The 22,831-nt window shown below is 43.5% G+C and overlaps 2 protein-coding genes across 2 annotated transcripts; both read left to right on the top strand.

The window, feature by feature from the left end:
- Window positions 1-2,257: 2,257 nt before the first annotated feature.
- LOC134088835 (tripartite motif-containing protein 16-like) lies at window positions 2,258-6,024 on the top strand. Its single transcript, XM_062542982.1, has 6 exons — window positions 2,258-2,807; window positions 2,997-3,092; window positions 3,285-3,518; window positions 3,888-4,047; window positions 4,180-4,239; window positions 5,156-6,024. Exons 1-6 carry the CDS (start codon window positions 2,328-2,330, stop codon window positions 5,713-5,715), a joined length of 1,590 nt encoding a protein of 529 aa, XP_062398966.1. The 5' UTR covers window positions 2,258-2,327; the 3' UTR covers window positions 5,716-6,024.
- A 1,353-nt stretch (window positions 6,025-7,377) lies between these two features.
- Window positions 7,378-20,695, top strand: pggt1b (protein geranylgeranyltransferase type I, beta subunit). The gene is made up of 9 exons (XM_062542975.1): window positions 7,378-7,524; window positions 10,444-10,562; window positions 11,306-11,370; window positions 12,042-12,193; window positions 14,016-14,148; window positions 15,810-15,855; window positions 17,124-17,308; window positions 18,998-19,106; window positions 20,329-20,695. Exons 1-9 carry the CDS (start codon window positions 7,397-7,399, stop codon window positions 20,475-20,477), a joined length of 1,086 nt encoding a protein of 361 aa, XP_062398959.1. The 5' UTR covers window positions 7,378-7,396; the 3' UTR covers window positions 20,478-20,695.
- Window positions 20,696-22,831: the final 2,136 nt, after the last annotated feature.

Genomic DNA, 22,831 nt, shown 5'->3' with positions numbered 1-22,831 from the left:
ACCAATGAAGATTGTTCATTTTTACCAATGAAGATGGGTCATTTTTGTCAAGATGAAGATTAGTTAAACATTTAACTAAGAAAGATTAGTCAATTTGACTAATGTGCTAGTGGGACACATGTTACCCAATCTAATGGTTAAAACAACCTATTTAGATTGGTTATATTGTCAACTAATGAAGATTGGTTACATTTTCAACCAATCTTTTTAACCAATTTGTTGTTCGGACACATATTACACGATCTATAGTTAGATTGGTTATTTTGTCATTAATGAAGAATTGTTACATTTTCAACCATTCTTTTTAACCAATATGTTATTCGGACACATAGGCTACTGTATTACACGTCTAATGGTAAAAACAAGTTAGATCGGTTAATTTGTCAACTGAAGATTAGTTAAACATTTAACTAGACAGATTAGTCAATTTGACTAATGTGCTAGTGGGACACATGTTACCCAATTTAATGGTTAAAACAACCTAGTTAGATTGGTTATATTGTCAACAAATGAAGGTTGGTTACATTTTCAACCAATCTTTTTAACCAATATGTTGTTCGGACACATATTACACGATCTAATGGTTAAAACAACCTAGTTAGATCGATTAAAATGTCAACTGATGAAGATTAGTTAAACATTCAACTAAGAAAGATTAGTCAATTTGACTAATGTGCTAGTGGGACACATGTTACCCAATTTAATGGTTAAAACAACCTAGATTGGTCATATTGTCAACGAATGAAGATTGGTTACATTTTCAACCAATCTTTTTAACCAATATGTTGTTCGGACACATATTACACGATCTAATGGTTAAAACAACCTAGTTAGATTGGTTATTTTGTCAACTGATGAAGATTAGTTAAACATTCAACTATAAAGAAAGATTAGTCAATTTGACTGTGCTTTTGGGACACATGTTACCCAATCTAATGGTTAAAACAACTTATTAGATTGGTCAGTTTTCCAACTAATGAAAATTGGTTGAAAGTTCAGCTAAAGTCTAATTGATCAATTTAACTGATAAGTTATTCAGACACATATTACACGATCACATTGGTTAAATTTGACTCTTTTCATAGTTTTCTCTGTTTTTAGAGTGTAAATGCAACTCTGGACAGTGGTGAATGATAAACTGGTTGAACATAATGATGAGATATTGTACTTGTTTGAGTTTGACCCCCCACAGTACAAGACAGAAATTGAACTGAAGTTTTTGGGGCCTCACTGAAGTGGGGCCCAACATGTCACTAACCATGGATCTAAGTTTTTGAAGAAAGTGCAGATTGTTCCAGAAATCATGATGAAGGCCTGGGCACCAATTCACAACCAGATAATTCCACCTCTCGGGGCCTGGGGAGGCTGCTATTAGAATAAATAGGGGTTGTGCCAAAATGCTTCTGTGCTAGGATTTAGAGGTGACTACCAGTTGAAAATGCCCTTAGATAGCGTTTAAAGTAAACCATATGGGCTAGAATGTTTGGTGATGGACAATTGCATTTGAGTGTTTCACATGCCCGAAACACTGGCGGAGCACACGCTGTGCCTCCGTTCCACTGACGTCATCGAGCCGAGCCAAGGTCGATGCAGATTGCCCAGTGGGGAGTATGGCAGTCCAGCGGCGATGTGTTGTTTGTCTAAATTTTGCTTGCTGTGCTGCCTGTGAGGCCCGACATACTTCATGTATCTGATAGAATGCTCTTTTGAGCTGGTCGGTGGTGTTTTTGTGCCTTAGGGAAAGTTAAGATATTGGTGTTTTCTTTTTAATCTTCCAACAGCTCCAGTAAGGTTAATCAACATCTAATGACTTGATCACAATAACATTTTGGTGTTGACCTCATGAATGAGGTTAAAGGAGGGAGTTGTAGGAATAATATGTCTTATAATATAGTTGTTTAACATTGTGCTCTAACAGAATGTTACTAACTCTGAGGCGCTGACACTCTGGGAATCAGCCCAGGTGGCAACAATGTATGCAGGGCCCCTATAGGCCAGTAACTGATAACAGCCAAGGATAAAAACCTAAGCTGAAACTGTGAGCTGGAGGAACGCCTTCCCCAGCAACCCATTGTGATTGCTGTAATTCTGTCTTGTAACCAGTAAACCGTCTTTTATTAACTCAAAACTTGGTGTCCGTCTCCCTCCCTTAACCAACACGCGGAAGAATATTACTTTCTTCCAACAAGAGCTTTGTGAGTAGTCCTTCAGCTCTATAGAGGGAATGGCAGAGGCAATGACAAGCAACCATGGACCTTTTTACGTGTCCAATTTGTTTGGACATTCTCAGGGATCCAGCGACTATTCCCTGTGGACACAGTTACTGCATGGGCTGCATTAAGGGCTGCTGGGATCAGAAAGATCCGAAGGGAGTCTACAGCTGCCCCCAGTGCAGACAGACATTCACTCCAAGACCCATTTTAAGCAAAAATAATATTGTTGCAGAGCTTGTGGAACAGGTAAGGAAGACCAGAATCCAAGCTGTTGCTCCTGCTCCTGTATGTGGTCCCGGGGAGGTGGAGTGTGATCTCTGCACTGGAAGAAAACTGAAAGCTGTTAAGTCCTGTCTGGACTGTCTGTTGTCTTACTGTGAAACTCACTGTAAAGCTCACAACAATGTACAACCTGGGCGAAAACACAAGATGATTGATGCTACAGGCCTACAGGAGAGGATCTGCACTCAACATGAGAAGCCTCTGGAGATATTCTGTCGCACAGATCAAACTTGTGTCTGTTTTCTCTGTATGGTGGATGAACACAAAGGCCATGACACAGTGTCGGCGTCTGCAGGGAGACAGGAGAAACAGGTAAGGATAAATGTTGTGCTAGGCTACCATATGGTTAGGCTACAACTGGAATGAAGGTCTAAAATCATGGAGTTCTGTTACAGTAGACAGCATTACACTAAATTCACTGCCTGTAATGTAATGATGAGAGTCTTCTCAGCAATGGGCTCATCACTAACATCTGATGTGATGCATTTGTTTATACTGTAGACACAAATGAGAGAGACCCAGAGGGATTTTCAGCAGAGAATCCAGGAGAGAGAGAAGAAGCTACAGGAGCTGAGGAAGACTGTGGAGACTCTTAAGGTGAGTAGCCTACTACGGACCACAGGAGACGACAACTGTCTGCTGGAGGAGCCATTTCAGGCCTCGGGCTCCGCCAGTTAGCCAGAGGAGAACTAATTTCCTCTGAGCCACACTGGTAACAAGTTTTGTGAAAGAGCTGAGTGAGTGGACCGGTTTTATTCTACCCCTGTGTCTTTGTATGTCTACTATCAGAGCTCTGCACAAACAGCAGTGGAGGACAGTGATAGGACCTTTACAGAGATGATCCACACCATTGAGAGAAGACGCTCTGAGGTGAAAGATCAGATCAGAGCTCAGGAGAAGGCTGAGATGAGTCGGGTTGAAGGACTCCTGAAACAACTGGAGCAGGAGATTATTGAACTGAAGAGGAGAGATGCTGAGCTGGAACAGCTTTCACACACAGAGGATCACATCCATTTCCTTAAGGTAACTGTTGATTGGTTATGAGGGCACAGGATGCTGATCTCAGCATCAGTATCTGTAAGAATACTTTTGGAATACTCAAAAAAAATAGGATAATTGTTAGATTTCTTTGGCTCTCAAGTTTGTTTGCTTAAAAAAATGATGTTGAATGTTTTTTCATGATACAGATGGTATATCAGTTTCATCCATCCCTAATATCTACCTGATCTCATGTACAATAATGATTTAAACAATTTGTTAAAGTTAGAAACTATTCTGTATTTACATGCCATGAAATGCAAATTGTTGTTTTAAACGTAACCCGAATGCTTTATTGAGAATGTCAGTAGTGCACCGTACACCCCCCTCTCTGTCTTTCTCCCCTCTATTTAGACTTTCCAGTCAGTGAGCAACCCACCTGAGACTAAAGATGTATCCAGTATCTGTGTAAACCAAAGCCTCTCCTTTGAGGCTCTGAAGAAATCTGTCTCCTCACTCAAGGGGCAGCTGGAGGAGTTCAACAAGGAGGAAGTCATGAAGATGTCTGCAGCAGGTTGGTCACATCACTGATATACAGTACATTTTACTGTTATAAAAAACAAAGATTCGGGTGATATAATGTTGACATTTACACCGGTTATTTAAGTAAATGTTGTTCATATTACGATTCTCTCTATCACAATAGTGACTGAAGTCCAGACTATTTTGCCTCCAGAACCTACAACCAGAGGGGAGTTCCTAAAATGTGAGTTTGACTGTCTATAATATTTTGTTATGAGGTTTTACAGTTGTGCTTGTCTTCTCACATCAGTCACCCAAGTTAAACTCTTGTCATGCAGTGCTGTCGTTGGTGCCCACTCCCAACTTACCACCTTTTACATAACCTATTTCAGCATTTATGTCATTTATGATTCTTCTAGAAACAAGTCAAAGGCAAGAGATCTCTCACTCACTCATACACACACACACACACACACACACACACACACACACACATAGAAGCCACCCACTCACTCACGTGACAGTGACACCATCAGACGTGAGACTCATTCTGATGCTGCAGTGGGGTATCCTACTAAGCAAGTTAGACAAAGGCCTACTGTATGTAGGCTATCTAGACATATCGAGGCTACACAAAGCCTGAACTCAGGGTACTGCTGTAAGTTAAGTGATCCTACAATAGCAGTTATGATACATTTGTCAAACTAGGCTTTCAGCTCGGATCTGTGTGCGTTCTTGGTGTTGGGGTGATGTTGGCCAATCGTGAAACGTAGAGATGCACAAGACCACCTATATCTCTCACTCACACACACACACACACACACACACACACACACACACACATACAAGCCACTCACTCAGTGACAGTGTGACATGATCAGATGTAAGACTGGGTTGAGTCATTCTGATGCTGCCGGGGTTTAGCTGACAGCAGGTCAGGCCATGTGGACCTCAATATGGAGGGGTGGATGGCGATGATGACCCTCATTATAGTTGGAGGGGCCACTCTTGTCCAGTTATAGAGATAATAAAAGGTGCTTTTCGAAACCAGCAGTCAATCAAATGACACCCATCTCCTCTGTGATCTCAATTCACCAATCACTCATTCCATCGCTCAGCGAGATATTGAATTAAGAAACTCTCGTCCTCTATTCCACCAGACTCCTGTCACTTCACACTGGATCCGAGCACAGCAAAAAGGAATTTCCATCTCTCTGAAGGGAACAGGACTGTAAAAAGGGGTGTTGAACTGCACTATCCTTATCGTCCAGAGAGATTTGATGTGTGGGCCCAGGTGCTGTGTAGAGAGGGTGTGTCTGGGCGATGCTACTGGGAAGTTGAGTGGAGTGAGAATGTTCGTTTAGCAGTCTCATATAAAAGCATCAGGAGGAAAGGAAGGGCTGATAAGTGTGGGTTTGGACATAATTATCAATCCTGGTGTCTGTCCCTTCAGCACCTCAGCTTATCTTTCTGGCACAATGATGAACAGACCAAACTCCCCCTAGTGGTCAGCTCCAGAATAGGAGTGTATGTGGATCACAGTGCAGGAATTCTGGCCTTCTACGACATCTCTAACACAATGACCCTCCTGCACAGAGTCCAGACCACATTCACTCACCCACTTTATCCTGGGTTTTGGCTAGCCAATAAATCTGCATTGACACTATTGTCAGTTGAGAATTGGTCTGGTATTAGCCAGGCTGGGTCCCTGCTGCAGTAGTCTCCGTGTCCACTCAATTTCTTGTACAAACAAGTTTTGAACTTATATCTTATCTATCTCCATCCATATAGACCAAGAAAGTAAATTCTAAAAATACCGTTTGAAAATGTTCTGAATGTAATCAGCTGTGAATGTAAAGTCAGCTTCTGATTGCTCTGCATACCTTTAATAAAATATGTTTGCCGTATTGTGTCCTATTCTGTCTCCCCTATTGGACAGACTGTCATCATATGTGGAAGCAAAAAAATATAAAGATGCCTCAAAACCTTTGTAAACTATTTCTACCTTAAACACAAACATGTTGTTTTTAAAAAAACGTATTATTTTCAGTGTGACACACAGGCCATAAGAAATGGACTGTGGGTCTGTGTTGGGTGTTGGGTCAGGTGTTTGTGTTGTGGTTGTTGTAACTGTTGCAACTGGAGGCTGCAGGAGGAGATTTACAGTGCATCCAGAAAGTACTCAGACCCTTTCAAGTTTTCCCACATTTTGCTTTGTTTGTTTGATTCAATTATTTTTTTCCCCTCATCAATCTACACGCAATACCCCAATAATCCACAAAAAGCAGCTGTTTGGAGTGTTTTGTGATTTAAAATAAATAAATAAAAGACTGAAATATTCCATTTACATAAGTATTCAGACCCTTTGATATGACAAGAGCTCTGGTGCCTCCATTAATGGTCCTTGAGATGTTTCTACAACTTGAGAGTCCACCTGTGCCTAATTCACTGGCCATTATTAGGAGAGGCAGACATCACTTTATAAGGTCTCACAGTTGATGGTGTGAGTCAGAGTGAAAACCAAGCCTTAAAGAATTGTTCGTAGACCTACGAGACAGGGTTGAATGAAGACACAGACCTGGAAAGGATGCAAAAAAACAATTCTGCATCATTGAAAGTGCTCAAGAGTACGATAGCATGAGTCTGAAACATAACAAAATGTGAATAACTTGAAATGGTCTGAATACTTTCCGGATGCACCGCATTAATTGGGGAGCTGGGGAAGGAGCCTCATCTGGCCTAGCACTCCCTCCCTCTCACACCACACAACACACATCCATGATGGGGCCGCCCTACACTGGGTTGGAGCAGAGACAGTAAGGAGGAGAGTACCACCCCCTCACTGATGGTGTTACTTTTGGAATGTGATGGACAACTTCAAATTACAGCTGCTACTGTATAATCTATTCTAGAGGTCATGTTGTCTTTCATGTGGTCAAACAGAGCCACATATTTTTAAAAAACACATTACAGTATATAGAGATACTGATAAACCATCTTTCTTTGGATTACTATGTTATTGCCATCCACTTCATCAGGCATGCTAAAAAAATTGCTTTCTCCACAAGGGGTCACTGTCGTCCATCAGAAATTCACACTGCCCTTCTCTCATAAAGAATGACTTCTGTTTGATAGTCCAGTCTCTCCTCTGCTGCCTGAAGAGTTGTACAGACAGTGTGTAACAGATTCTCTGGAATATAATTAACTTTTGGAAATAAATTAGGGGGGGGGGGGGGGGGGGGATACTTTCGGCTACCCACCTGAAAGTAATAGGCTGATCATTCATACGTCTCTCCAGTAGATGGCAGTGTGAAACTTTGGGTAAGTTGAGATGTAGGACGTTAGATTCCTGTTTCAGAACATAGACATAAGAATAGCAGGAAGTAGTTTTAAATGTAAAGATGGCGGAAGAAGAGAGTCCGTTTGATGATTTCGAACAAGTTGACTTTTTGAGAGATCGACATATACGGTTTTTTCAACGATGCCTTCAAGTTTTACCGGAGAGATACTCGTCTTTGGAGACAAGCAGGTAGTAAGCTATTCAGACTTCTCTGTCATTACTTAGCTTGTCACAAATACATGGCTATCAATGTAGCCTATGCTAGCTAGATGGCTAACTAACCATTCATTACTTCTTAGCTTTCATAAATAAGTGATGTTAAATGAAATGTCTTATTGCTCCTCGGAAGAAATCTTCCCAACACCTACATTTTTATATTGACTAGAATACATCAGATAGTCTGGGTGAAACGTGTCAATGATCGCTGTCTGGTTAGCGACGATTGTCAAGTTGCGGCACGATAAAGGAATTTCATAAGTCAACGAGAATGAATTGATTCAGTTATGTTCAGGATAACTAACCAGTTGCTTACATGTTACATCTAATCTGTATCACATGAAACTTCGTATCATGCCGTGACACGAACAACTGTAAACAACTTTCCCGCACTGCAGTTACTGGATCCCCGTTTGCTAGCCAGGAAATGAAATACCGGTAGACTGTACCTAAATGTATACCCTCACTCTGTACAACTTTGTATTTGTTTATTTCCTGGAGTTGTCTGAGGCATACGAGGCAAGCACACTTTAATTAAAGATACTCCACTGCCAACAAGCACATTAAAATAAGCCATCCAAGGTGTTTATCAAAGAAATAACCTATTAGGTAGTCATCAGCTAAATTGGCCAGCTTGGAAACTATTATGGGCGACTCATTTTGTCGGCTCCCCTTCTGTCTTGATCAGTGGCATGTTTGCAACGGATGCATTTTTTTTGTATCTATTAGAGTAGCCAGATTGTCATTATGTGTGTGTCTGCCCTGTTTGTAATCGTGAGGGTTAAAGCACTGCAGGATATCGCCCTGCTGCACTGCCAGCATGTAAAAATCACAGCATCAAGAAATGTCACTGTATTGGTCATAGGCTGTTTGCAGAGCTCCTGCCATTCAGTCACAATCAGGCATGGGTGGGGAAAACCCCTCTTATGGGGAAAAGATGGTTTAAAACCATATCTATATATCTGCACTGCCAGCCCCAGCCCCTTTCCGTGGATACAACGGCAACCTGGATGTGTGTGTGTGTGTGTGTGTGTGTGTGTGTGTGTGTGTGTGTGTGTGTGTGTGTGTGTGTGTGTGTGTGTGTGTGTGTGTGTGTGTGTGTGTGTGTGTGTGTGTGTGTGAGTGTGAGTGAGACTAAGGGGCAAAAGGAGCTGATTCATGTTCTCGTGATAACTGCCGATGTCTAGTGCCAGTTGTTGTGAAGCTTGGCTAATATCACAGCAGTGGAGCACAGCAGGCCTATTTATGCTCACTGTGTCCACTCATCCACAATCAACATGGTGAAGTCATGCAGAAAAGCCTGCGTGGCCACTCCGTTCCGAGCACAGAACCTAGTAGTTCGACGAGACCAAGATGGTCGCTGCTTGTCAGCCAGCAGGGAGCGGTGTAGTCATGCCACGTCGCACCACCACACACCTTCAGATGTGAAACTCTCGAGCATGGAAAACGAAATGCCCTCCTCGTTGGTGGTTCTGTGTTAACCATCTGCGATTTCCTAATTGGCACGGAGCAGATGGGAAAGCTAATGAGCTGAAATCAGCGGGCTCCGCGCATACACTGAGAAAGGGCATGGGTGTTGTTGTTGCCCTTCGAAACATAAGCTTGGGTTTTCTAACTCTGACTAGAGTGTGCACTGTCATTATGCTCAGCAAACAAAGTGGCAGATGTTGCACTTGTCTTAAATTGAATGTCATTGAGTACAGGCAACGACTCCGAGCACCAGTTCTGTTCTGCAGACCAATAGCAAACTCTAACTCTCAATGATTTCAGCATTTTTACATCGAAATATGTTGATCTCAGATCATCTCAAACTTCAGGCAGACTTGCAAATACAAGCCAAATACAAACAGTTATAATTACATCCGGATTTGGGAAATATTTTGTTATTAAACTGTCTTTCACTAGCCATGATAAAGGAAAAAAACAGGGTAATCTCCACAGAATTTGTTTATAAATAACTAATATACCCATGGCAACAGTACAGGTGGTTTCTGAGCAGATGCTTAGGGGTCCAAGAACTCTTATGTTTTTGAGCTCATATTTCAAACACACTGCGAACCAGGATCAGAATTCACCATGTATTCTTCGTATTGTCTCCTCATTGATCTGCTTAAGTTTTCCTGTCTTTTTTGTGTGACGAGAATGAGGCAAACTAAACTCTCTCTGAGTCTGTTCATCCATTTCTTTTGCTTTCAGCTTAAACATTTTGACCGAATGAATCTTGACATGTCAATCTGTTGTAAAATCAATCCAATTTTAAGGAAGGAACTTTCATACAATATCTCAGGATGTAACTCTCCCAGCATTATACAACTTTGCATAATCATTACAACATTCTTTGGACATTTTGTCAAATATCATTCACATAAAAAAAAAATAAAAAAAATCAACTTCCACATCCATGGTATTTCATATACTCGCAGACACTCGTATTGTGTCCAGAGTTCAGTGGTATAGAGTTCGATTACCATGCAAGAGTCTGTAGGGTTGAATCTGTATCTTGTCTCACCAGTTACTATTTTTTCTCCTGCAAACGTCCACACTTCTCCCTCCCCTTCCCCTTTTGCCACCTAAGCACCAATACCTGTTTGTGTCTGCATTCTGGTGAATGTAGTTTTTGTCTGATGCTAATGCTAACATATCTGTTTGAATTCTAATGCTGGTACTCCTGACTCTTAAAACAGAGGTTGTTGGTTCAAGGCCTGCCTTTGACTGATCATGTTTGCTTTTCATTTTGTTCCCAATTCCCAAAGCCTTCAGTTGGGATTTGATTGATATCCTGTTGCCTTCAATTGCCTTCAGTTTACTTTTTGTCTCATATTTGCAAAAAATACACAAATCCATTATATATTTTTTATAGTGACATCCATTTTTTTCCCCTTTTTTTTTCAGGTTGACGATAGTCTTCTTTGCACTGTCTGGCTTGGATGTACTAGATGCCTTGGATGTGATTGAAAAGCCGAGTTTGATCGAATGGATCTATTCCCTACAAGTTCTTCCCACTGAGGGCCGTGAGTAGTCAAAATTCTGTGGTCAATGAATTAAGAGGATTTAGGTGCTAATTGGTGCATTGTTTTTCTGTCTCAACTGATTCATTTTAATTGTCAAGTAGGTGACTTTGTGTTTTATAAAAAACTATTCCTACAATACAGAGAATCTCCTACAAAGCAAAAATATTCTCTCACGCTTTTGGTTGTGGCTCATCATTATTGCGCTACCTATTCTTCTTTTTCTAGTCTTGCTTGTGATTCACAGATGAAAGACTTTACAAGGTCGTAACCCAATTAGTATAGCCCTGTAAAATGGCCCCTGAGCTCCTTGATATGGAAAAGCGTAGGAAATGAGGTGCTTTGTAGTCAAATTCACAGACCCCTTTTAGGCTTGCAGGTGTGTGTGAGGTTTGTTTTGAATGTCCCTCCAGCATCTTTAGAGCCCCAGGTGCCTTTTGGGACGCACTCTAATTTGGCATCAACTGTCTGGGGAATTCATTTCAACCTGTCTAGGGAATTGCATTTCAGTATAAACCGTGCCCTAATGTAGCGACACAAATATATCCTGAATTTATATATTTTTGTCAAAGGACTGATGTAAAATTGTTTGTAATTACTCAGAATAAAAGGCATAGTCTGTTCTAACAATGTGAACATTGTTAGTCTATCACCTCTTGCAAATCCAACTACAACCACAAGGTGGCAGCCCTTCCTCTGTATTGGTACACCAACGCCTGATCTGTCTGTGTTGTCATCCCCACCAGAATCCAATCTGTCACGCTGTGGCTTCCGTGGATCCTCACACATAGGAGTTCCGTACCAGACAAAGGTAACGCCATTCTAAAGAATGATCATTCTGTTCTGCTACTCATAGTGTCCCAGGGTGTGTGGGAAGAAGCTACGTCTATGCAAAGCACAACAATTTGTTTACTAATTATAGCCTTGTTTTCCTCTATGAGTTCTGTAGAAGTAGTAATAGTCAAACAACCTTGCCCATCAGCTCTGGTGCACTTTTTGTCAGGAAAGCACTTTTTTTTAGCACTGCTCTCCCATACCCACATCCATGGCTGAAATGCCCTTGAGCAAGGCACCTAACCCCTCACTATTCCCCGAGCACCACTGTATCAAGGTAGCTCACTGCTCTGGGTTAGTGTGTGCTTCACCTCACTGTGTTTTCACTGTGTTTTCACTGTGTGCTCTGTGTGTTCACTAATTCACGGATGGGATAACTGCAGTGACCAAATTCCTCATACACAAGTATACTTGGCCGAGAAGCCGGATTTGATTTTGATTTGATTTGATTTTTTGTTAACGTGAATAATCCTTTATCAAGATTGGCCAACAAATGCTTGGCTTACTTGGGGGGTACACACTGTCAAGGTGCACAAGGCATGCATCCCATACCCTGTGGCAAAGGGCAGTGAAAAGGCAGTGAAGTATTTGTTAAACTGAACTACACATAATTGTCCTGACGTCCTGTTGTCTGTGTCTGTGTGTTAGGGCCCTGGCTCTCCCCACCCTTATGACAGTGCCCATGTGGCGATGACGTACACGGGCCTGGCCAGCCTCATCATCCTGGGGGACGACCTGAGCCGCGTGAACAAGCAGGCCTGCATGGCAGGCTTGAGGGCCTTGCAGCTGGAGGACGGCAGGTGAGGGTCAAGGATCCGGGGGAGAGGTGTCATTCTGAACGGATAGGTCCGGTCCTTGATTATGATTGGCTGAATCGCGTTCGATGCCATTGTAAATTTCACAATGAACACACACCTTGACCACATTTCGTTCTATAGTAATGCGCTACTACAACTAGCACAAAAGCCTAACAACGCCTCCAGCTGTTCGATTAGACAGTATAAACCACGGCCTCTCGGGGCTTATTGCTTAATTATGACTCCTCATGACTTTGTTAACTTGGACAATTTTAGCCCGATATCGTCATAACCTACACATCTCCAGCATAGTGCCCGAATATATAAGGTCATGAATGATGCGAAGGAGGAACACGTCTTGTAATGTGACCTATTCCACAACCAGCAATTTGTTGTCTGTGTCGCGCCACGACACCACAACGATAAGTCTAGCATGTTAGAGTTTTTGGGGAATCTCCGTGTTGACACTTGCACTGTGATTACACGGGACGCAGATGATGGGCTGGATGATGTAGTGATGTGGCTGATCTTATGACCCAGACCCCCCAAGAATTTATGGCTCTACTATCATCACATTTGAAATCCTGAAAGACCATTTTAGAATACAAAACAAATTGTGTCATCTGACCAAGCCATCAGGCTAGCACTGGGTCCTAAGTAAAACTATCCGGTTGTTATAGCATGATTCAATAATATTCCGGTAATCCTTTATCCGGGTCCAGCTGCTCTCAGAGTCGCTTGTTTTTCCCCATGGACATTTTTTTTCCCCCACTATTCAGAGTAGCCTGTAAGAAAATTGTCATTCCGTTACTCGCTTGCTGCAACATAATAAAATCCTATTTTTCATGGAGGCCTGGACGTTACCCTTGATAATATCATCTGGCTGCACAGCTACACTAAAATGGAGGTGATGGTTATAAGGATTGCAGGTTGTGAAAACCGGCAGGCTGTGTTAGTAAATGTTTTTGGACGGAAAAGTTGTTGAGCCCTTGACGTCATACTTAACCAGATGCCAATGCTATGTTAAATTTTCTATTGCAATTCGCTCTTTAAAATGTCAGTTAACTTTCGATGTTTGCATACCTATGACGTTGTTTCTTCTTTTTTGGCCGTATCAAACCACTATATAAACTTGCCAATGCTTTTGTGATTTAAATGAGTGAGTTTTTGAAAGACTTACGTCTTTCAGATGTGCCCCCAAAGTATACAATCTACCGTATTTATTCATACATTACAATCATAAGCAAGTTACTGCCCTTTTATCATTTTTGCAGTGCTTTCAGTTTATCTTTCAAAACCCTGTTAAAGATATTAGTGACAAAGCGCTACTTGTGCTGGCCGAATGTTCCCATGAAGTTGTAGTGTACATCTCACATCTATTAGTGACTGACCGCTCATGGAGGCTGTGACCTTTGCACTTCTTGTTCTTGCCCTCGGCATTTGAGCTGAAGGAGCACATTCTAACAACCAACATTACTTCCCTTTTTCCATCCATGTCAAAGCCTCATGCCGTTTGTTTTTGCCTGCGATTTGAGAAGGAACTAACACATGCATTGGGGCATGAAGCACTAGCTCCCAATAAAATGACTGAGGACCCTTTATCTAGCTTGTGGAAAAATCAGTATGCAGACAGATTTTGGCTCATGAAGTCATTCTGTATTGGTTTGATCAAGGGAACACGGGGGACAGTGAACCTATTGATTATCAACAAGAAACCCTCTATGCTATGTCAAGCCCCTCATGGAAAGATGTGTTCCAGAGCTTGCTTCTTGAGAAAGAGAGGGGGGGAATTCATATTCCTCTGTGGTGCGGTTCTTGTTTTCAGTTTCTACGCCGTCCCAGAAGGAAGTGAGAACGACATGCGCTTCATCTACTGTGCGGCCTGCATTTGCCACATGCTCGACGACTGGTCGGGGATGGACATCAAAAAGGCCATCGACTACATCAGAAAAAGCATGGTGAGTCCAGATGAGAGAGAGAGAGCGAGAGAGAGCGTTTAACCCCCCCTTATGTGCAGCACGAGCTGCAGTCTTGCACGTGTGCAGTGGAGTGCCTTCAGGGAATACTACAGTTGTAGTCATGGCCCCATTTTTTTATTATTATCATCATGCGAACACGTCGCTTGACTCATCGGGCAAGGGAACTAAAATAGACACGCTTAGTTTCACTCCGATTGGCAGTCATCTCGGGAGACAATCATGTAGGGGGAAGTAAATCAGTGAGTTCCTATCATGAGTCCTCTTTAGAGATATATTTACACACACACACACACACACACACACACACACACACACACACACACACACACACATGCACTACTGCAAGGCAATCGGGTGTTTTTTTGGCGAGGCTTCCCCTTTCCCAAATGAGACCGAGGCAGGTCACTAGAGTAGAGAGGAGCTCTGGAGTCAAGAGAGCAGACGGAGCTTACGGGACGGTCGGGCGCTACCCTGCCCTGCCCCCTTTGTCTTGTTTGGGATGCGTTCCACCACTCACAACCCTAGCGCCTTAATCCCACAAAAGATTATATAATCCACCCACCCACCCACACACACACACACACACACACAGCAGGCTGTGGTATTCCTGTCTGGTGATTGCTGTGTGGATTACATTGTAAAAGGCTGTATGTGTGCGTGTTTGTATGTGTGTACATATATGTAAGTTGTCTGTGTGTGTGAGTGAGGCAGTGACTGAGGACTGTGACGTGGAAGTGCACACACACCAGGCTGCATTAGTGATTGCAGTTGATTACACTGACCAGTGTAGTGTGTGTATGTGTGTGTCTCTGTCTTTGACATGTTGGCCACTACTATGACGTGTGGAAGCCAGAGAGCGAAACACACACACACACACACACACACACACACACACACACACACACAGAGCGTTTGCATGGGCCCTAAGCCGGCGGCCGCTCTCAGGGCCCTATAAATAGATGTTATGATCTCAACGGGAGGCCCCCACTGGGCCGTAATCCTCTTACTGATTCAATTATGGCACGTCTATTAACCCCTAAAGATGGGCGGCGTGATGCGCATGGAGGGGATGTTTACTGTGAGCATCTCCAAAACGGGACACGTTTTTAGCTTTTTGTTTTCTGTTCTAGCACCGTCCGTTCCATTCTTGTTCAGTTGCGTCAAGGATTTACTCTTACGTCTGTCTACACTGCGGAGGCGTCAATCTTGTTGGCCAGTGTTGGTTGGATTCCATCTGTCCCAACGCAAAGACCGCTTGCTATCAGCCGCCATTAAAAACTTAAGTGGGCTCCGAATGGGCATGGTTAACCGTTTTAGTGTCTGTGTTTATCTCCGGGTGGGATAATGATGTGGCGGTGGGGGGTGGGGAGACGAGGCGAGGAGTCCAGATGAAGTCAGCTGGTGCCGCCGTATGAGAGTATTAATTGAGCAGTTTGAGCTTAATCCATGCCAGAGACCCATCTGCCCTCAACGTGCATATGCTACCGATCACAATACCACCGAGAAGTCACCAATCAGTGAGCAATGCTTGGAATTGTGGAAGTCACTGACCCGTATCTCTCTCTCTCTCTCTCTCTCTCTCTCTCTCTCTCTCTCTCTCTCTGTCTCCCCTTCTTTCTCTCTCTCCCCTGCTTCCTCAGTCCTATGACAACGGCATTGGGCAGGGAGCTGGCCTGGAGTCACATGGTGAGTCAGATTGACCTTGTTTGAATGAACTGCAATGTGTTAAGGTGACCAAACCCCCTACAACGCCTATGGTCCCCTATGAGTATCCTCCAAATCACCCCAGCCTTAAGGCAGTGAAGGATGTGCTTTGTGGTCGTAAAATATTTATTTTATAAAATACATTTTCTGCAATTAACTTCCTAAAACAGGTGTTGCTTGGTCAATTATCCGTTGAAGACTGCAATTTTAATGGATGCCATTTCCTTTGAAAATTGCTCCTATACACACCCACAAGCTGCAGGGAATAAATATGGCCGCTTTAATGTAACTATGGCACGAGAAGTGTTTAATGTAACCATGGTGCAAATTACAGCTTGCGCTCTTCCTGTGCATTGAGGGTTCTTAAAGAAGCTAAATGAATACGTGTTTGCGTTCGAAAAAAAGATGTTCAGTCACTATGAAGCAGATCTGAGTGACAGAGTGTCGTGGTTGAGGGATTGAAGCGTTCCTTCGTGTTCTGCTCTAGTTGGACCTCACTCAACCTCTATGGATGAGTAGGCAGTTAAATGCTAGGCTGTGTCTGGCTGAAAAGACAGATCAGGAAGAGCACTGATGATGGATGGTCTCCCTGTCCCTCTCTCACACACACGGCACAGTGCATGCGTGTACACGTAGGGATAAATGCTACTGCCTACCCAGACTTATCATTACACTCCCTCCCTCTCGGCCTCTCGTTCCACCCCCCTTTCCTCTCTTTCTCTTTCTCACTCACTATAGTCCTCTATATTCACTACATGTGAATCTTTGTCAATCGTATGTCCGACCCTTCGGGGGATCCAAACATGATGCTTACATGCAGATATTATGTGTAAATGATACTCAGGCACACACGCACTGTGGGGGAAACTAGCCTAGCCACCTAGCAGAGTGGCGTTTTAAATAGCAAAGATGCATATCACATGGTTCATGTTGTGCTTAGCTCAAGTAGAAAATATCTGTATTGTCCCCTATTGCACTTGTTCTCACATACTCTCCCTCCCTCCTTTGCCGTGACTCTCTCTGTTTGTGTTCCTCTGCACTCTTCATCTCTCTCTCTCTTCTTTTTTCTCCAACTCCCTCTGTTTCCATCTGTCTGTCTTCCATACCCCTGTTTGCCTGCTTGCTCCCCCTCTCTTTTTTTACTCCGTCACACTCTCTCTCTCTCTCTCTCTCTCTCTCTCTCTCTCTCTCTCTCTCTCTCTCCCTGTCGTCCTGTGGTAACCCTTCTCCCTCCCCATCCATCCGCTCAGGCGGCTCGACGTTCTGCGCGGTGGCGGCACTGTGCCTGATGGGGAAGCTGGAGGAGATGTTCAGCCAGCGCGAGCTGGACCGGATACGCCGCTGGTGCATCATGCGGCAGGAGAACGGCTTCCAGGGCCGCCCCAACAAGCCCGTCGACACCTGCTACTCCTTCTGGGTGGGCGCCACTCTGGAGGTAAAGAAAACCAAGCGAGGGAGAACGAGGGGGGAAACTACCCGAAATCAAAGAAGGACTGATAGAGATGTACAGATAGAGTGATATAGTGAATGGGGGGGGGGGGGGGGAGTAAACAAGAAGGAACCAAAGCACCAGGAGGACTACAGTTTGTACTGAGTGATTTAGCTGGATTCCTGTTCTTTTGAACCCCACAAGCTGTGTCATGGTATGCCGAACGGGGGGAATTTCAGAGCTGCGAGGCTAGCATTATCTATCGTCTATCTATGGGCTTTGGCGGCCTGCGTTAGTTTGTTTAGGTGAACACAACCCCTCCCACAAGACAAACACATACACACCCTTCCGCATACACACACTCTTGTGGTTCATCATGAAAATAATATCAAACCAGGATATGTTTTGCCAGTCCAATGAAGTCAGTGGCGTTTCAAAACAAACACACTTCGAACAGAAGCATGCATTGACGAGAACAGGGGCACCTTTTTCTAGGTACTAGCACCCATACCTAAAAACAGCTGCTGCTGTGGGTGGACCTGTGGTACAGAGTGCTCTTCACGAGGGGTGAGGGAGAGAGAGAGGCTTAGCCTAGCTGGAACACTGCTGTGCTATGCTGTGCAGCCAGGACAGGAAATAGGCTTCCTCAGCAGGCAAACAGACTTGGCAGAGTAAGCACACACACACACACACACACACACACACACACACACACACACACCCTTGCACACACACAAACTGAGGTCAGTTCTCTCACTGAAAGCTGGCACTCACAAACGTGTAATGAAGACTATAATGAAGAATGGCCAGATTCGCCACAGGGAGGGAAAGTATCCTTAGCTGTGAAAGCATTGTGTGTGTGTGTGTGTGTGTGAGTGTGAGAGAGCGAGCGAGCGAGGGGGTAATCTTCAGATATCGTGCAAGCCTGTTAAAAAGACAGGAAGGAGCATCAGTCTTGAAACAGAATGAGATGAAATTGAGGTTACATTCTCAAGCTTTCTCCATAATTGTTACTTTGGTGATAAAAAATAGCAGTAGCAGAATCCTTCATTGGTAATTATATAATTCAAAGTGTTTGAAGCCGCCCTCACCCTCTTGAGAAGGATTTATGAGGCTCCTGTTACTACTTGCTCTAAATTAAAGCCTCTCAGGAGACATTTTGGTTGATGACCTTGGGGCCGATGGAACTGGATTGAAAGTGTGTATGGTTTTAGCCCTAAATTTCACATTTCATTTCACATTTTCATTCATTCAGTCATTTGAATCTGTGACAATTCTTAGCATTCTTTTTCGAAATGGTGAGCTTAAGTCAGTTGTTCATGGTTTTTGTGTATGATTTGTCATTTGGGCTCCATCACTTGTATTTGCATCATTAAGACCATTTCTCATTCAGTTTTTACTGTGGTCCAAAACTGTCATTGGTGGTAATTGTTTAGTTGTTGTGGGAGGTGCGTATGTATTGTTTGTTCCCATGCACTGTGCCTTTCCTCCACAGTGGTGATGGCATGCTTCTGTGGTCATGCGAAAAGGATGTGCTTAATGAAATAAAAATGTGTGTGAGTGCGTGTGCGTGTGTGTGTGTGTGTGTGTGTGTGTGGAGGGGGGTGGGGGGGGGGGGGGGGGGGGGCTCATGTCTGTTTTCTCACGTCTTGCGTTGGTCTGACCTCGTTTGAATTATCTCTGTCCCCCTCGCAGCTTCTAGACGTTTTCAAGTACACCAACTTTGAGAAGAACCGGAACTACATCCTGTCCACCCAGGACCGATTGGTGGGAGGGTTCGCTAAATGGCCAGACAGCCATCCAGGTAAGATGACACCCGACTTTCCACACGGAGGCTGCGTAAGGGTTTTGGCCTTTGTCAGCTGAAACCGGCGGAATGGGATACTCAGGCCTGTTGCTCAGCCTATATAGTTTCTGAAGGTGTTTTCTATGGAGTTTAGGTCACTGTGTGAGAATCTGCATTGTGTGACTGGATGCTTTTGTATGTTTTTTTGTTGTTTCAACGGAAATAGGAAAACCTAAACGCTCTGTGGGAAACAGTCTCTTTACTCTTTTAAATGCCACTTGAAGCAGTCCCGTAATCTTACAAGGACACTGCGCTCGCTCATTAAGATGGAGGAGACGACATCATTTACATTGATTAATCTCATATTGAAAAGGGTGTTTTTTCCCCTCTACCCCTAATGTGGAATCCCATTATGTTGTATCACCCCATTGTGTTTTCATTATGATTCAATTTAGTACACACAACCCAAGTCTGAAAGCTTTTACAGGCTTCCCAAGGGAGGTGGGGGAGGGGAGGAGTGGTTAAAAGGGGTCAACATACATTATTCATGTTTCCTTAAACAGGCTGTCTCACAATCACTGTCTCGTATATTTCATATCTCATGTATTGTCCCCTCTGATTTGAGGACTTCTGTACTGTGTGTGTGCTATATGATTGAATATATTGTAAAAAATGTTTTCATGAGGCATGTGTTATGGCACTTGCTTAAACATAAAATTGGCCTTACAGCCCAAACTTGGAATAATATGCGCCGTGTGTTCGGCCCGTTACTGTGTTGAACCCAGTTAAAATCGCCTGGAGTGTGTGTGTGTGGGGGGGGGGGGGGGGGGGGGGGGGCAGTGTGTCAGGGCCTTAAGATGTAAACAGAGGAGCCTGGCTGGCCTGCTGTCCTCCTTGACTTTGAGAAGCCCAAGTGTTTGGTCGATCAGTAGCAGATGCTGTGTATCGCATCACATCTCTGACCTACTTTCCCCCTCCTCTCTCTCTTGTCTCCTTATCTCTCTCTCCCATCTTCTTTCTCCCTGCTTCACTTTTCACTTTTTTCATCTTCATTCATTCATTCATTTTCTCTCTCTCTCTCTCTCTCCCTCTCCCTCTCCCCCTCTCTCTCTCTCTCTCTCTCTCTCTCTCTCTCTCTCTCTCTCTCTCTCTCTCTGTGTGTGTTGCTCTATTGCTCTCTTCTCCTTGCTTTCCCCTCCTCTTCCTCCCCCCACTCCTCTGTCACTGTTGTCTGTTCCAGATCCCCTACACGCCTATTTCGGGATCTGTGGCCTGTCTCTGATTGGCGAGGCCAGTCTGCGGCGAGTGCACCCCGCCCTCAACATCAGCCAGAGGGCCTTCGAGCGCCTGCAGCAGCTGCACCGGGCGTGGAGAGAGACCTGCACATGACAACATGTCACCAGCCGACCTGCTCGCTCTCGCACTCAAACACACACACACACACACACACACGCACACATACACACACGCACACACACAAACTCTTAAAAACCATGTCAGCCTCTGATGCCACGTGCATTCCTCTCAGTCCTCACCCTAACCTGAGTTAACTTAGCAATAGTGTCAGAGCTGTTGCCTGGCAGCGGGAAACGGGAGTGATGGTGGTGTGGGAGGGATGGGAGGGAAAGACCTGGGAGGGAGGGAGGGTGTGATGAATAAATGATTGGGGTCCGGCATAATGAATTATTAAGCGGGATCTGTCAGAGTGGAACCTTGGCCCTGGGACGGTCCTCACAAGGATGGGGTTTAGCCTCTGCGCCTCACTTTTTGTGTTTGTTTGTTTTGCTGAGCCGATGGGGTAGCTGTCCCTCCTTCACCTAATTTCCTGGAGAGGTCTACAGATACTCCATTTCTATGTTTGTTACTTTGAAGTCATTCTTTGGCTTGCTCATTGCCTTGAACTTAGTGTGTCGTTTTTTTTTTTTTTTTTTTTTTTTTTTTACTCCAAGTGCTATCGCTCAGAGATGTCAGAGGAGATTCTCACCCTGCCTCAGTCAGATGGGTGTGACCCTTTTTGGGTTTTTATTTTTTTCCGACTGACCGGTGGAGTGTATAGCAGCCCTCTGAAGGTGATCTCTTCACTCTAGTGATTGTTACACACCTTTAAAAAAAAAAAAAGAAACAGAACATAAGACTAGAAGCTGATGCCGATGCTGCAAACGGTTTTTATCTTCACCTCGTTTCTTCTGAAGCACCTTAACTTAAACCATAAGGTGATTTACATGGTCCTCCAGTGACTCCTAACTGGCGAGCAACTATTGATTCCAGTTAATGTATTTTCTTATGAGGGCTTTTTAGAAGCTCGTATCAGGCTTATGCTGCAATGCAGCTTTAGATGCAGCCTGTTTAAGACATAGCACCCACAAGCCTGTTCCTCTTTGCTGAATTGTGCCACGGACAGCATTAACTGTGCACTCTGCCCTAGAATGGGCCCTCAGTAGTCTGCCTGTGTTGCTGCAAATTGGTGTCTCTTTTTGAAGAAATAAAAGACTTGTGAATGTTTGCTCTGATGAGGAACAAAAAAAATGAATACTAATAGTGAAATGGAATTTATTTTTTCTATACTTTGTAGAAATATTAATTGTAGATATTAATCGTTAAGTTTCATTTTGTTTGAAGTGCTCTGTGCTTATGGCAATCTGACAGTTTGAAATGCAGAGGAATGAAGCGATGCAACTTGAAAAGAATGATATAACACTTTCTGTTTCATGGTAGAACAAATTCATTTATGCCATTGCTGATGAGGCAGAACATATTTAATGGAAATAAATATGGTTCTTAGTATTTTGTGGAGTTTTCTGTGTGCAAACATTTGCTTGAGCTGAAATTTAACCTTTAACCAACTGTGCTGAAATGTTGATACGAGAAAAGATTGATGAAAGATTTTATATGTCAACTTGTACAACACAGAAGGATCATTATAAAAACGTGTGTTCATCTCAATGCATCTAATGTTTAGTCCCATGCTTCAAAGCTTAACTCCTAAATTAATCTCCCTCGCAATGATGGTTGCGATTCGTTGATGTGCTTACTCGCCACTGCCTATTGTCTCTAAATTCGCAGGTGCACTCCACGGATTGTAATTCCCTGATGTTTTGGGTAGAGGCTGTTTTGCTGAGACCACCTTTGCATTCGTGTTCATCTCGTGCTTAATATGGATTGGATGCAGTGAGCATGAGTCCTCTCTGACTTTGCCATCTGGTCACCCTATAGGCAAGAGAATAATGTAATGCCAGAAATAACCTTTCTAGCTGAACAAAAGCTGCATTGCATGTGCAGTGATTCAGCAGGAAGTAGGTTATGATTGATGATGTCACAGATCTTTGAGGTCTGCATAGATCAGATTTATTAAAAGGCACCAACACAGGGTTTAATATTTGGTAATGTAACAGCCTTTCACCAACTTAAGTCGGTCCTTTTACAATAGAAATGTTATGATAAAAATAATATTTTTGGAGCAGCATTCATTGTCATTTTAATGACACCATTAAGCAGTAAGAATATTAGTTAGAATTAGTAATTAGACTTCTTCCCTTTTGTGATGGTAAGCAGTAACTGTCTAACAAGTTTTTATTATTTTTTTATTCTACTGTCGCTTACTATGCACACAAAGAACGGTTGAGCTGAGTCGAGACATCACCGAATGAGCGCACGAGCTTACGCCTAGTAAGTGAGGGCGGGGCTTTTGTATCTGAGATGATTCTTCAACAATTTGCCCTGAAAGCTGCTGGCAGCCAACATTC

Source organism: Sardina pilchardus, chromosome 8 (assembly GCF_963854185.1).
Source record: "Sardina pilchardus chromosome 8, fSarPil1.1, whole genome shotgun sequence".
Taxonomy (NCBI): domain Eukaryota; kingdom Metazoa; phylum Chordata; class Actinopteri; order Clupeiformes; family Clupeidae; genus Sardina; species Sardina pilchardus.
This window is presented reverse-complemented; position numbering and strand designations above follow the sequence as displayed.